The 16,382-nt window shown below is 35.0% G+C and overlaps 2 protein-coding genes across 2 annotated transcripts; one reads left to right on the top strand and one right to left on the bottom strand.

The window, feature by feature from the left end:
- Positions 1–684: 684 nt before the first annotated feature.
- On the bottom strand, positions 685–9,596 carry LOC132119630 (synaptophysin-like protein 1). Its single transcript, XM_059529762.1, has 6 exons — positions 9,401–9,596; positions 9,236–9,310; positions 5,183–5,298; positions 4,786–4,981; positions 2,244–2,420; positions 685–1,303 (listed from the first exon to the last, which is right to left on the bottom strand). Exons 1-6 carry the CDS (start codon positions 9,413–9,415, stop codon positions 1,181–1,183), a joined length of 702 nt encoding a protein of 233 aa, XP_059385745.1. The 5' UTR covers positions 9,416–9,596; the 3' UTR covers positions 685–1,180.
- A 1,429-nt stretch (positions 9,597–11,025) lies between these two features.
- LOC132119085 (proteasome subunit alpha type-5-like) lies at positions 11,026–15,764 on the top strand. Its single transcript, XM_059528836.1, has 10 exons — positions 11,026–11,142; positions 11,722–11,764; positions 12,046–12,112; positions 12,271–12,397; positions 13,077–13,144; positions 13,267–13,374; positions 13,481–13,539; positions 14,059–14,161; positions 15,240–15,326; positions 15,409–15,764. The coding sequence occupies exons 2-10, from the start codon at positions 11,736–11,738 to the stop codon at positions 15,484–15,486; spliced, it is 726 nt and encodes a 241-aa protein (XP_059384819.1). The 5' UTR covers positions 11,026–11,142; positions 11,722–11,735; the 3' UTR covers positions 15,487–15,764.
- The last annotated feature ends 618 nt before the right edge of the window (positions 15,765–16,382 follow it).

Raw genomic sequence — 16,382 nt, 5'->3', positions numbered from 1 at the left:
ATTTGAAAGTTTAATCTTATGATTAAGACTACTTGAGGATATTAAAAAAAAAAAAAAACTAAATTGCCAATTTAGAATTAAACAAATAATAAATTTTTAACAGAACATAAAATGCCCACAGACAATCACTGCTGTTGAACAATTATTCTATTTTTCAGAATTCAACTCAATGCAATCCCCCCCACAAAACATTTATTTCTGTAAAAATTAAGATGGTAAAACATGCCACAGATGCACAAAATTAAATGTTCTTCCTGTAAATATGAACATCGACCCATGTGATACAGACGCTTCTTTTACAGTGTCATATCAAATAACAGCCAAATACAAATAATGACAACATTACTACTCCAAACAGTAGAAAAACAATCAAACAAGTGTTTCCTTCTGTTGAACGATGACTAGTGTTGAATAGTTAACATTTTTCCTGATAGAAAATGAAATATGGCCTTTGGCGGAGTAATTTATTACCAAATACCACTTTAAAAGGAGTCAACTAAAGGAGAATTCACACAAACATTTAAAATAAAGGTCACAGACGAAATATCACAGGCTTTATGGCTGAAACGAAGACTGATTTTTTTAGTTTATCCTTCCCTGACAAGTGTACGGTGACTCAGATGTGGCTGTGGAAAAACATTCTATCATGAACTTAAATGAAAAGGCACTTAAACCAATAAATAGTTTTGTTTTTTAAGCAACAGGCAAAGACAAGCTTAAATGTCTGGAGCTAGATATTAGTGTGCTAGTATTTTAAGTGCTCAAAGACGTTTTGTATAAGAGCTTTCAAATGCAAAGTCTGTTTCTCACAAGGTCTGATTGTAGTGGACATTAGAGGTACAAAATGCAGGTCAACTTTATATCAAATTAGACAAATTCATTCAAACGTAAAACATCTAGAACCTAAAACAAGTTTATTGTAAGTTGTAACTGACATCTAATAAATCATTTGGTTTCTTTTTTTTTACCTGCGTGACAAAATTAGCTTCTGACCAGTGTCATTAAATAAACACCAAAATAAAATAAAAAAAACTATAAAGAAATGTTGAATTCATCTTAGAGCATGTAATGAACTGCGATGCATGATGCTAGAAAAAAAGCTTTTGCATGTCAAAGTGTAGTTTCTTTCCTCTGCTTTATGAACAAATGGAGAGGAGAGGATGGAGCCCGTCTTGTCTAATTAGGAGGTGGAAACTCCCCCCTCGACGCTGGGCGGTGGATTGGCCGGCTTATGAAACGGAGTCTCCTTGTAGATGAACCAGCAGTTGCCTGCCCACAATATCAGGTTCAGGAATCCAAAGAGCTAGAAGATGCAGAAAAGAGAAAGATGCATGTAGTGTTTCAACCGCTCGTTTCTGAAATCCTCATTTACTTACAAACAGATTATGAGAAGGCGAAGGATTATGTCATCACGATGGATGCTCAAAATGTATAAAGTCTCAAATCAGACAACAAAGGGTAAAGTTTTTTTTAAGTTTTGTTCATTTAAAAGCTTTAGAAATGTGCATATCAAATATAAACTAGATAAAAAAGTTCGTCAAGACAAACTTTAAGTTGGCTTGAGAAAGCCGGACCAGAAAGTTTGAAAAAGTTTAAAAAGTTTAAAATTTTTTAAATTTGACGGTTTTCAGTCTGAGATAGATAGATAGATAGAGTTTGAATAGCAAGATACTAGCATGTTGTTAGCATGATTAGCATGTTTCTAGTATGACTAGCATGCACCTAGCATGTTGCTAGCATGTTTCTAGTATGACTAGCATGCACCTAGCATGTTTCTAGCATGATTAACATGTTGCTAGCATGTCGCTAGCATTTTTCTAGCATGATTAGCATGTGACTAGCATGTTGCTAACATGTTTCTAGCATGATTAGCATGTTGCTATCATGTTTCTAGCATGACTAGCATGCGACTAAATAGAGTCTGTAGAGTTAAAGCTCTAGGAGGAGTTAGAGTTGATAATTTAGTCTCAGAAGAATAATAAGTTTAAATAGAATATCAGTAAGTTGGCTTTCTCAAGCCAACTTAATAAGTAGGCTTTTTAGGCTTTTCCACAATTTTTCAAATAATCAGTTTGTAGGTAAAGCAGTAAAAGTAGATCTGCCCTCGAGAGCAATGTTAGGTCACGTGAACTATATAATCTATACATGCGTAATAAAACAAATATTGGCCAATGAAATGTTCTAAATGTTAACCAGACTTCATTTAAAGAAACTAGAGCAGAACTAACAGTAATCATACGTACCACAGAGGAGTTGAGTCGACCCATTAAAGCGTAGGTCTTCACCACACATGTATCAGGCACACAAGCCTTTATTAGCCTGTCAGCATCCGTAGCATATTTGACATCTGTTAAACCTTTTCCCCAGGCTGAGGAGCAAACCAGCCACAAGAAAGCAAAGATCCCCGTCACAATCAGATCCTGGAGAGGAAACAGAGTAAAGTTTGGGATATCAGTTCTTGTTCATGGAAATAGATATAGTGGAAATGGAAGGGATATTCTGATAAAGTGGTTGTCAAAAGTTAAAGCACAAAATTAGTCCAACAGATCATGAGAAGCTTTGAGTAACAGACACTTGGACTATTAACACAAGTGTGTCACTTCCAAAAATGTACAATACTTCCAAAATTTACAACTGCAGAAGTATAATTTTTTCCCACACATTTTCACCAAAATAAATTCAAACATACAGAAATATATATATATATATATTTTGGTACAGACCAAAAGTTTGGACACACCTTCTCATTCAAAGAGTTTTCTTTATTTTCATGACTATGAAAATTGTAGAGTCACACTGAAGGCATCAAGGTCTATTTGACCAAGAAGGAGAGTGATGGGGTGCTGCGCCAGATGACCTGGCCTCCACAGTCACCGGACCTGAACCCAATCGAGATGGTTTAGGGGTGAGCTGGACCGCAGACTGAAGGCAAAAGGGCCAACAAGTGCTAAGCATCTCTCGGGGAACTCCTTCAAGACTGTTGGAAGACCATTTCAGGTGACTACCTCTTGAAGCTCATCAAGAGAATGCCAAGAGTGTGCAAAGCAGTAATCAGAGCAAAAGGTGGCTACTTTGAAGAACCTAGAATATGACATATTTTCAGTTGTTTTTTTGTATGTATAGACGGTTTCATCGGGTGCACGCGCCTGGACCTAAGTTAACTTCCGGTCTGTGTTGTGTATATCGGTCTGGCTGTGGTGCCTTACAAACGCAGTTAAAGTCAAGGTGGTGAGTAGACTGAAGTTGGGCTCAGGTAGTTGTGCTGTGGGATGTGTTTCCCATACATTTATTTATTTTGGAGACTCGCCACGATTTTAAAACTGATCGATTTTCAAAAAGGCTTCGTTGAAAAAACATGAGTAACGTTACGTACTGCACGTTTAATAATAATAATTCCTTACATTTATATGTTTAAATATCAAAACGAGGCACGGGTGTTTTTATATACTATTTCTGAAGGAAGACTTGCATGTTATATGCCTGATAACGCAGCGTTTGTGAGCATAGCTCTGCTTTGTTTACAGCTGTTACTGGGGAAACCTCTATTTCTATTAATTAGCATTTTCATTAAGTCCACCTGATTTACGCAGGAAACATATTTTGTTTGTTATCAAAAAAAATCTACTCTAGAGCGACTTGGCTGTTGTTATTGATTCTATTTGGAAGTCTACTGGAAGTTAAGTTAGGTCCACAAAAGCGTGCATGTGCAGTAATGTTTGTTTATGTTGTTGCCGTTGAAACATCTATATAATTCCACATGTGTTAATTCATAGTTTTGATGCCTTCAGTGTGAATCTACAATTTTCATAGTCATGAAAATAAAGAAAACTCTTTCAATGAGAAGGTGTGTCCAAACTTTTGGTCTGTAATATATATATATATATATGGCTCCATTCATATTATGTATGTTGGAATTTATTTTGGTGTAAATTCTGCAATTGTATGAAGCTCTTTGTTAATACCTTTGTTAAAAGTTTGCAAAAAAACTAATAAAAATATTTCTAAATAAAAATTAAGTTTTGATATATTTACGGCAGGAAAATTGCAAAATGGCTTCATGGAACATGATCTTTACTTAATATCCTATGATTTTTGGCTATTGCTACAAATATACCCCAGCAACTTAAGACTTAAGGTTTTGTGGTACAGGGTCACAAATATGTTTATTATTATTATGATGATGATGATGATGATAATTAATTACTTAGTTTTATGATCAAAGCTTTATGGTTTTTATTATGGGGGTCAAAACATAATGCAATGATGATTGCAAGATGAAGAAAGATATGTTCCTTAAAAGCCTGATCAATCATATTTGCTACTCACATTTTAACATGATTTTTATAATACATGATATATGGATAATCAATTAAACCTAAGCTGCTTCAGTCCAGTAAGTGTTCATCTTGAAATATTAATAACAATATAAAAGTTATTCTTACATTTACTTCATATAAAAATACACAAATTAAATAAATCTCTCATTTGCAACTATATCTATGGCTATATAAAAACATAAATAATATTTCTACTGAAAAGAAAAACACTCACATTGGTTGGCCAATAACCTGTCAATCAAACCAATTCATAAATCCTCACTAACCATATTTTAATTTTATATTAACGGTCACAAACATTCCGCATCACAAAGATAATTTTGTTCCAAAAAATGTCATGACATTCATGACAAGTACATTAAAAAGTGAAATACAAAATAACTAATACATTTATTTTCATGACATTTATATAAATCACAATAATATTTCCAAATGAGTGATGACTCACAATGACCGGGCCACGGTTAGACTCTCTGTAAACCTGCTGGTAGCCCAAGTACAGGATGATGGTGAAAGTACAGTACAAGAAGCCCAAGACGCCCACTGAGACGAAGAACTCGGCCGAGGAGGAGAAATCCCCCTGCAGGTAAGTCACGTTCCTTGTCTGATTGCAGTGAGGAATCTCATATGGCTGACTCGGGAGCCTAATAAGTGGAAGTCACAAGTTTACTAGAACTCAATTTAGTGTCTTTCCGGTTACGTTACAAAACTATAACATGCACTTTCTTCAAAAGACATACATATGGATTACTCAGTGCATGACTAACAGCAGAACAGCATTTAAACATTAAAAAAAAATTAAACCTTCACTTAAAAATAATTTGTAAGAGAATTGGATGTTTTACCTAAAAGGATATCCAAAATTAGCAGTAATGTCTTCCTTTTTACTTCCACAATCAATGGTGAACTGAGTGAATCCAACATAACCACCAGTGGTGGCAAAGGCACAAATGGTGAACACCTAAAAACACAACAATTATGATTATGACAATTATGATATTTCTATGAAACCATTACAGAGCTGTCGTCAAACATCGGTTTTGATACTATCAGCACTGAATCGGTGTTATTTTGCTATCATAATGTTGTATTGTATTATAGTTTTTATTAATATTCTGAATTATCTATCCATCTATATAGTGTTCAATTTAAATGAATTATTTTGTAGCTGTGTTTTTTTTTCAACGTCAATTTTAACTAAATATATATATATATTTTTTAAATTGTATGGAAAATGTTCTGTTCTTTGGAAAAAAATATTTGAATTAAAATAAATATTTATTTTCAGCAGTTGTGTGTAAGCGGTCATCAATATAAAGATTACTAGATTCTGTTTTGTCCACTTCTGGAATATGATCTGGATTTAAAAATTAGTTCTGCATTACATTATTTTTTCAGAATCAAGGTGCAATTTTCCAGCAACATCAGAAACATTAATAGTAACAAATGGATGCAGTCCAATTAGTGTCAGTTTAAACAAAACTGTTTAACTTCAAAAACATGAATTCAGCATTTGCGTGTGGCAATTGCTGACGCCACATCATAGTAAGAGTGCGGTCTTCATCCAAACAAGCCCTACATCTGTAAATGATCCTTCAACGCTTCTGCCCTCACTGACTCACACATATCCTTTTACAAACGCTCCACTTCCACACAGGAAGTGGCTTCTGCAGACATCTGTGAAGAACTACAGTAGCACAGCTCTGATTTAAAGATTCTGCAAAAAAGATTCTGAAAAAGTAACTTAAGAGCCATACAGTGGAACAGATGAACATTGTAGATCTTAGATTTAATAAATTGTGAAGAACTAATGGGAAAATTATTTTCGCACACCCTCATGTTATTGCAAACCATCATTATTTTTGGGTACGCTATCACTTTAAGAGAGCTGAGTCAGTGGAAATGAAGCACAAATATTCAAACCAAGTTAAAGTTCAACCTTTTCTTTTACATTTCAGCTACATATTAAAGAATTCCAAGGACTATTCGATCACTGAAGGACCTCTGTGGAACCCCCTGTTTAAAGAACAATAAAGGGTCTTCTGAGAAGCGGTTGTTGTTACACAGGAGAAACAATAGTGGGATGCAGAACTTCCCTCCATCCAGAACAGAGTCCTTTGTGAGGATTATATTTTCAAAATGCTGCTGTTTAAAATGATGAATCTGATGAAAACATGAGGGGGAAAATGTGATTTGTGAATGGTTAACTAAAAATTAAATGATCCAAAATGATTTTCAGTAATTGAAATAAAGCTGAAATAAAATAAACAGTAAAAATGTAAACTGTACAAAAATCAAATGGCCATGAAAATAATGCCATCATGACAATACATATTATAATGGTCCTAAAACTAGGCTTAATTTTCCTGGCAATTATTTGAAATTTTCTTTAAAAATGAATATATTTTATGTAATTATTATTAACATAAAATTAAATATAACATTTTACGGTTACATTTTTGGGATGAAATATGACACACCCTTGTCAGAAAAATGCTAAAGCAATCTCTGTATATATATTTTTTTAAGGCATGATCATTCACTTTCTAGTGTAAAATGAAACGGATGATTTTTATGGGCAATGATGTGATATCGGATACCATAACATTACCAAAAAATAAAAAAAAACACACTTTCCAACAAAAGCTAGCTTGTTTTCTCCTTTCATTGAACCAGATATCTGATCCTGGGTCACATTGGTGTGTATTGCACCCCCGAAATGATTTTAAAAATAGCACTAGATTTTTTGCTGCCAAGAAAATCCCTCCACTTTCTAAAGAGAGGAGGGTGTGCGATCTTCACCCCGGCAAGACTTTGGCTCAATTCCTGTTGAGCGTACAGTGCAGGTGCTTGGCGCAGAGGAGCACAGTGAGCCAACTAAGGGTGCCTGGCACCAATCAGAACCACATGGTGGGCCGATGCCACGTTCACACTGGAATGTACACCTACACACAGCAAGTGACTATTAAACAGCGTCTTGTGTGAATGAACCGTCCCTGTCACCACCGTCAACATGATCAGAGGTCAGCTCACCTGTTAGCAACCAAAGCTTCTTCTTTATTCCTACATTAATACTGGGAGAGCTGGGTTGTGGTGGTTAAAAGCAAAACCATCACTGCAGACACATGCAGATTTTAAAGGAGTGGCTGACATTCTTGCTTTACAAGTAAATAACGTGTCAAACCGCCTGTTTCCTCAGATTTTATGCAATTCAGGAGATTCTTAAGAAAAAATGCTTATGAAGACATAGGCCTGTAAACCATATCCTCTTCCACATCAAAGCACTTACATGCAGCTAACAACAGACCTTTGCTATTATAATGACAAAACAGTTGTGCTGCTTAATATTTTTGTGAAAAACAGAGTTACACTACCATTTAAAAGTTTGAGGTCAGAATAGACACACATAATAGCCAAGCAAAAAAAACAGTATTGTTTTGTGTCACCAAATCTGCATAGTAGTAGTGTATTTCCTACTAGGCGAAAGAGGAACAATGGTTTAGCTGGTATGACCTACAGAGATAGCAGCTTCCTTTGCACCTCATATTATTTGCATCGTCCGGGGTTATTTTCAGTGAGCTTGTGATGAAATGTGCTCCCACTTGTAAGAAGCACATTTGCAGACTGGATCAAGTTGCAGAAATCCCATTACCTCCATACCAAGGAACCAAAAACTACACACTATTGTGTTAAATTGCACCTTGTCTTTTGTCGAGCGTCTTGCATGTTCGCAAATTATAATGACTTGCAAAGACAAGGTAAAATTGTGTGGAAAGTGCAAAGTCACTGGAAAAGGCCAAAGAGACTTAGACCCGCCAGGTGAAATAAATAGAGCTAAAAACTCAGGCCTAGACTGCATTTAAAAAATTAATGCAAATACATGGCCTGCTCAACGGGGCACCAATCCAGTTGCTGAAGATCTTATAAACTACAAGCTACTTAAGCAACAGCAGCTGGGATTCTTTTCTGTACATACAGCATCACTTCTAAAAATGATCTTGGCTGGTTTTCAGTGCCGTCGGATATTTATGCCAGCGAGTATGCAGGTATAGTTTCACATATCAACAGTGAGATTTGTGGCAGTTAGCTTCTACTTCCGGATGTCTAAACCATATCAGAGCAACTGGATCGAATTTCAAGTCTAGTCTATGACTAAATAGAGGACAAACTCAAATATATTTAGCTCACAAACCGAAGTAGCTGAGATTCCCTTCCGAAGAAAACTTTATTTCTGTTAGAAATCTATTCTTGGTCCATCAGAAAATTCATTTTAGAACAGACTGACATAAAATAATATATATAATCTCACATCCAGCCTGATTTCTTAGTAGGTTAATGAACTCCATGCCTGGTTACACACATCAGTCGGAGAACGCTGGAGATAGGTGTGTTTTATAGCCTAGATTTTCCATTGTTTGCAGTGGTGTATTTACTATTAGACTAAAGTCCACCATAGGAGCCTCCTAATGCGCATGTGGCAAACAGGACGATCTTAGCTCGTGCCGTTAGCAGTGTAAACATCATTTAATTCTCAAGGGACTGTGTGCATGGCAGGACTTGTGTGAATTTGCATGCATTTGTATGCTTGAGACGATTTCTACAGTTCATAACCTATCAGATGACACACGTAAAGGTGTCTATATGTTTAGATAACCTTAAAAGTAGATGATATAGCAGTTTTGGTCCATTATTTTGACATGGGTGTTGCCCGTTGTTGACAAAACAGCACCATATGTGACTGCTGCGCACTTATATTGTCGTGTAAGGCACATGGATATGATCACACATAATACAGTGTTTAAAGACAAGTGCAACTAACTATCAACTGTCATAATGAACGTACCAGCAAAGAGACACAATGTGACATTTGGATCTGTTGAGTGATCGCGGAAACTCACCCATTCCAGGATTCGGATAAATCCCAGCGGCTCTTTCAATGGTCCCAAATCCAGACTAAACCCCGACATGACTTTCTGTAAATGGAGAAAATAAAGGGGAAAATCTTGATTTTCCTGGGCAAAGAGGACGAAGATCACCTAACTGTTGCTAGTTCATTACCGTACCTGCACGATTTCCATGTTTTTCGGTGTGTTTTTATAGCGTCGCTAACAGAAAACACTTCGATTCCAGGTGAGATTTCAAGGTTGTTATTAATCGAAGAAGAAGACACGAGAAAATGACATCCAAGGTTTTCGATAGCGGGAAAACAGAGCACTTATGTCGACCAACTTGTCAAACTTTCTACAGTGAGACACGTGATTTCAACTTTCTCTTAAAGTGACACACACGGGTAAATTCATGGCAGTGTTGCCAGATCCACCAGAAAAATGCGTAGAATAGGCCCAAAATGAGCTAAGTTTAATGCTTCTAGTTGATAATCGCCGTTTCTTTGATCTGACTTTCATAACACTTTTAATACATATTTAAAATATTAAATACACGAATTTATGAAAATATTTATTAAGCAAGTGTTACAAGTACACTTACAGTGAATATAAAATAAACGTTCATGTTCTCTAATTGTTATTAATAGGGTTAGACAGATATATAATTACCCATTTATCCTATAATAATAATAATACTAATTCTAATAAATAAATAAATTCTCATTTACAAAAGCTTAATTGCATTTAGCTGGAATTCAAAATTTATTTTTAATTGTAATATATAATAAAAAGTAAGAAAAAAAATAAAGATCTCTGTTGCACATACATGCATACAAAAAGTTGAATTATGTGCACTATTTTGATTAAGTTTTAAATTTACACAAATGTAGATTTCTTAAGGCTGTTCTAAATTTTGTGGCAAATGATTTGAAAAATGTATTGCAATCTTTAGAGCAGCTGGGGAAAAATGCCTTTAAACTCTCTAAATTATTTGGAAAATATTGATTAACCCCCTTAATTTAATTTAATTTATGATTTGCTATTTACTTTGCTGAAATGTATATGGGTATGAATTTTTTTTAAAAAAAATAATAAAATTCTATACAAATTCTGTGTTTATGTTTAACAATGATAATACCTGTTTGTAATTTGAAGATGTTTTATAAAGGTTAAAAGACATACATGCATGAATGCACTGAAGAAAACAGGGGATAGAAATGCAGAAATATGGGAATAGATGGAAAACTGTGGTGATTAATAATTAAGTTATTTAGAATGCAGCTCAAACAGATAGTAGCTACTAGATTTGGTCGACATATGGCACAATATGTTGCCAATGTGTTGAAGACTTCTTTTTTATGAAGGATTCAATAGGTCAGGAACCTAAGCAAAACAGGACTAAATTCAACACTTGCATTAATGGGGAAGCATGAAAATGGTATGTGTTATGAATGTGATGTTTTTGAAACAGTAGAGCATGTGGTTAAATATAGTAAATATGCAGATCAGCGTAAAAGTCTTTAGCAATATAAGGAACACGCCAGTGAGTGCCATGGACCGTCTGGGAAAGGGTTTGAGTGATAGTCAGATGTTTAAGGTGGTTTTACATTTTTATAGCTTACAGGACTACACCAAAGGATTTAGTGTTTGAGGATGAGGATCATGATGCTTCTGCCCATCTTTTTCTTTGGTTTATTTTATTTAGATTTTTTCCCCTCTGTAATATCAATACAGATTTAACACCCATGTGTGCAAGATATACAGTAGGTGGCGGTAATATTCCTAAGGCGTGAACGGCCATTAAACAGAAAGAAGAAGAAGAAGGAACCTAAACTGAACCGAGATGTTTTTGTCGGGCGATTATGTATGAACACTTCCTGTACTGTTGAAACTAGCAAACTCACCCTCCACTGCAGAAGGTAAGTAATTCATAATAAATACTTAGTATGTTGTGCCCTACTGCAGTAAACCACAGCTCAGCAGACAAAGGCATTTAAAACAACAGAGTATATTGTGTAAAGTTATTTTAACGGCCCTTGTGTTGTTTATTTAGTAGTAAAGCGTTTAGCTGACTTTAGATGCTCATGTGTATGTGCTGCTCTCACATGGCTTTTGGCAAAATAAAGCACAAATTATATATAAACTTTATGGGAAGCTGCTTATTGAGGCCTTTGAGCAATTATAAAGTGCATATATGACATTAAAAACGTTGGGAGCGTTACTGAAGAGTTAATCTAAGAATGATTCGAGTTGAAGTAAAACATGCCTGCCTTGTCATTGAGTGACGGATGGTTTGACCAATCAAATAGGGAAATCACTCTTAGCCCCACCCTTTATCTCAAAATCTTCCAATCAGTCTAAGGGATGGCGGGGTTTGATTGGTTGTGGACTCAAGTGCTAAGATCGCGCTGCTTGCATAGCAAGTTTTTTTGTGGTAACTCGCTACATTTAAAGTTAGATAATTTAACGTTAAGTCTATTCTTGTTGATTTTTTATAGATTTGCATTTCAAAATGTTCCTGACAAGATCAGAATATGACAGGTAAGATGAAGAATGACCTTTGTCTATGCTGTACGTTTTCTATGCTGTGAATGTCTTTCAATCATTTGTGTTAACAGTGCTCATATATTTTTAGGATATTTACACATTAAATTAAGATTAAAGAATGTAATGTCACTCTCTTGTCTTAACTTTCACTTTCAGTTTTGTTTTGCCGATATAATAACGGCACTGACTCTGCAATTACAGTGTATACAAGTATATTAATAATACAGATTTGAATACACTTACTGTATCTATTTATTTCTTTTTTCCATCCTCAGAGGAGTGAACACTTTCTCACCAGAGGGAAGACTTTTTCAAGTAGAATATGCTATTGAAGCCATCAAGGTAGACCATTTCTGTAATAACATGTTAAGTTTCCCTAAAACGAACTCCCAGAATGTTTATAATAGCTGGTTGTCTGAGCTGGTTGTCTGGTTGTCTGAGAGCTGTCTGCAAGAAGTGAATGTTGGGGCTAATTTTCTTTGCTTTGCGGCTCTTTCCAGTTGGGATCCACAGCGATTGGCATTCAGACATCGGAGGGAGTGTGTCTCGCTGTGGAGAAGAGAATAACCTCTCCTCTGATGGAGCCCAGCAGCATTGAAAAGATTGTAGAGATTGACTCTCACATTGGTAAGACAAATGCTTACAATAGCATATATGTGGAGAAGTGTAATAAAGCTAGCAATTGTTTTTAAAATTGTAAATCGGGCTAGTACATTTTTTAAAGTGTAAATAAGTGCCCTATGTTGCACAATTTGGGGGTTCACTATTTTACCACTGCTGAGGTGGTGAAAATTAGAAGCGCACCAAAGATTTGGTCTCACGTTAATTCTTTCTAACAATTGTATATTTTATCTTTTATCTCCTTATTAGCTAGACACTGTATTTTGCGCCATTTGAAATCTAATAAGCCTCCAACTATCTCCCAATGGCTAGTGGATACAGTGTTTTTTTCTGAAATTGTTCTGAAGATGTTCTTGGAAAAGTAAATTTTCTAGGAAATTGAATTATTTTACAGTTGTGTTTTACTTCAAGTCTCTTACCTCCTGTGTAATATGATTGTTTATAAAAGTTATGCATAAATATTTCATTTGATTCATTCTTTTATTTCTTTATTTATTTTATCTTTTTTCCTCCTCTACTAGTGGTTGGGTAATATCTTTGGTTTAGTTTTTAATGTAATGTAAAAAAAAAATTTGATAATGTTGTGTAATAATTTGTTTTCTTGTCGTGATGTTTGTTCTAATAAAAATTTTAATTAAATGCATGAAATAAAGCTGAATGGTCCTGTTCATTTCTCAATACACAGGCTGTGCCATGAGTGGCTTAATAGCTGATGCAAAAACTCTTATTGACAAAGCAAGAGTGGAAACACAGGTCAGTGACTGTTTCTTAAATTTGTATTGTCACTGCTATTAGTCAGTCAGTGGGTCTCATTCATAAAGAAAGTATTCTTACACCAAATGCCATATATTTGAAGTTTTCTTGTGTTTCTGCAGAACCATTGGTTTACCTACAATGAGACGATGACGGTGGAGAGCGTAACGCAGGCTGTGTCGAACCTCGCTCTGCAGTTTGGTGAAGAGGACGCTGACCCTGGCGCTATGGTATGACCGCCTGGCTTATATTTTATTGCAGTGGTTTTCAGTTCATTCCAGGAAAACGGTGTCTGGTTCTAGATTGATTACAAATATCCACATTTTTCATCTTTAGAGCCGTCCTTTTGGTGTTGCTCTGCTTTTCGGAGGTGTGGATGAGAAAGGACCTCAGCTGTAAGTGCACTCTTTTTATCTAAATAGATATTTAAACTTTTTTAAAATCATTTTTCTGTTTTAAATTATTTTTAATGTTTACCCTGTTTAATGATGTACATTCCAAAACATTATGGATGCACTATTGATTTATATAAAATATTACCTGTTGCCAAGGCTGTGATTTAATTTAGGGCTGCTCCGATCACGATCACTTACGGAGCAGCCCTAATTTTATTATATATGATATAATAATAATAATAATATCTAATAATGATACAAATATTACTATTATTATTATAGTTATTGATATATAATCACGTTTTTTTTTTAATCAAATTATGCAGCTGTTCTTTTTAAATTGCATTTTGAATAGCAATCACATTTTTTTATAATAGTAAAACCACACTTAGACCCCCCACCCCCTTTAAATTACGTAGATCTACAAGAAACAATATCAAATACATGTATTTATTAAGTACATCTACAGACTTGTTTGGTTTGTAAAGTATGTAAATCACACCAATCCTCTTTCAACAGATACCACATGGATCCTTCAGGCACTTTTGTCCAGTGTGATGCCAGGGCGATCGGCTCAGCATCTGAAGGAGCTCAGAGCTCTTTGCAGGAGGTTTACCACAAGGTGCATTTACCAACTCGTTCTGCTTCATCTCCATTTACTCATTAAGGTTTTATGGTAAAGATCATGACGAAAGAGTAGTTTAATGGCTCAGGTTTGATGCTTGAGTTAATTGCGCGCATCAAAATCCCTTGAGCCAACACAAACTTCCCTAGTCATCCATACAACATGAAAAAATATTCACCCTCAGGTCATCCAGATGTAGATAGTTTTTCTTCATTGAAACAAATTTGGAGACATTATCATTTGCTCACTAATGAATCCTCTGCAGTGAATGGGTGCCATCAGAATGAGAGTTCAAATGGTTGATAAAAACATCACAATAATCAACACGACTCCAGTCCTTCAGTTAATGTATTGTGAAGTGAAACGTTGCATGTTTATCATTAAGGTGTTTTTAATTGCAAACCATTGCATCCATCTAAACTGTGAGTGTGCTATTCATAATACTGCTTTCTCCAGTTAAAAAAAAAAAAGTTCAAATCAAAAGAGAGATTTTGACTCATACAGCTTTTCACTTCACATGATGTTAATTGATGGACTGGAGTGGTGTGGATTACTTGGGGATCACTGTGATGTTTTTATCAGCTGTTTGAATGCTCATTCTGACGGCACCCATTCACTGCAGAGGATCCACTGGTGAACATGGTGTAATGCTAAATTTCTCCAATCTGTTCAAACAAAGAAACCGATTTATCTACATTTTGCATGAGCAGATGGTCAAATTTTCATTATTATACACAAGTCTATGTGATAACTGAGCCATCTGATCCATAAAACCACAGTCAGGTTATTTCAGGAGAGTATTCTCATAGAGGAAAGTGTTTCTCCTGAGAGTATGCTACAGCGGCAAATTGAGCCACGTGCTTAGGAAATAAGAGTCCCTTTCAAAATCTACCCCTCCCATCTTCCAATTCCAGTATGTCATGCCTCTACTTGTGTAACTTTAGTCACCAGATTCACCCATGTGATCCTGCAATCTAATAAACAGCAGCCAGCATCCAAAAGACTTCCCCATAAATCTAATTGCTTCCAAAAAAGTCCCAACCAAGTGTTCATAAAATATATTTATCTTTTTCAGTCCATGACGTTAAAAGATGCCATCAAGTCTTCTCTCACTATCCTGAAACAAGTGATGGAGGAGAAACTCAATGCCACTAACATTGAGGTAATACCCAAAGGTCATGTGAAATATAATTCCGTTTAAAAGTATCTGAAGGTTCTGACTATTTCCTTCTCTCTGCCTGCAGCTTGCCACAGTAGAGCCCAACAAGACCTTTCACATGTACACAAAAGAAGAGCTTGAGGATGTCATCAAGGATATCTAGAGCTGAACGGAGCTCTGCAAAGCCTGACTGATGTTCAATATGAAAAATCAGTGTAATTTTGTGTGAATCACCACACAGCAATTGCATATATAATACTCTGGCTGCATCCTACGGTTTGCCTGTTTAGACAGGAATTGTCTTTATACTTTTTTTTTTTTCCTCTGTCAGTACCAAAATTTCTATAGTTCTGTACAAACACAGAACAGCAGATCTTGTAGTTGAATTACATGGGGTGTTCTTTTTGTTACGAATCACTGCGTTAATAAACTGTTGTTGAAAAAAATGATGTTTGTTTGTTTTGTTTTTTTAAAAGTAGTTTATGGGCTAATAAAATGATCCAAAAATACATTTCAAGTATGCTTTTATAGTTCATCATTTGATGTAAATCTTTCATATATGTACAGCAATTTAATTGCACGCATTTATATAATTTAATCAAAATTTCAGCATTTTTTTTTTCATTAAATATATCAGCATCACCTTTTGCAAGAAATGTTAGCAGGAATTACAGAATTTCTTATGTCCTTTTTTTAATTTTATGCATTTAAAGTGATGTGAACTTGATACATTTGTGTGGGAGGGAATTGTTAACAAAAGGAAAATAATAATAAAATTATGTAAAAAAATTTAATTTATTATTATTTTTACAAATTAGTAAACATGGTCAGCTTCACAAATGTGTTCATTTAATTCACAGATCAGAAATTTGTCTTATTAATTCTACACCATAACGTTTCATGTGTAGAAGCAACAACAAAGTTGATTTAATATACAATAATGTTTTATGCATTAAATGTGTTTAATATAAACAATGCCATTAAATTAAATGTGATACACATTAATATAAAATGTTTTTGGTGTGATGGCTATGGTGTAATAAACTAAATAAATAAACT

The sequence above is a fragment of the Carassius carassius genome, chromosome 38 (assembly GCF_963082965.1).
Source record: "Carassius carassius chromosome 38, fCarCar2.1, whole genome shotgun sequence".
NCBI lineage: Eukaryota > Metazoa > Chordata > Actinopteri > Cypriniformes > Cyprinidae > Carassius > Carassius carassius.
This window is presented reverse-complemented; position numbering and strand designations above follow the sequence as displayed.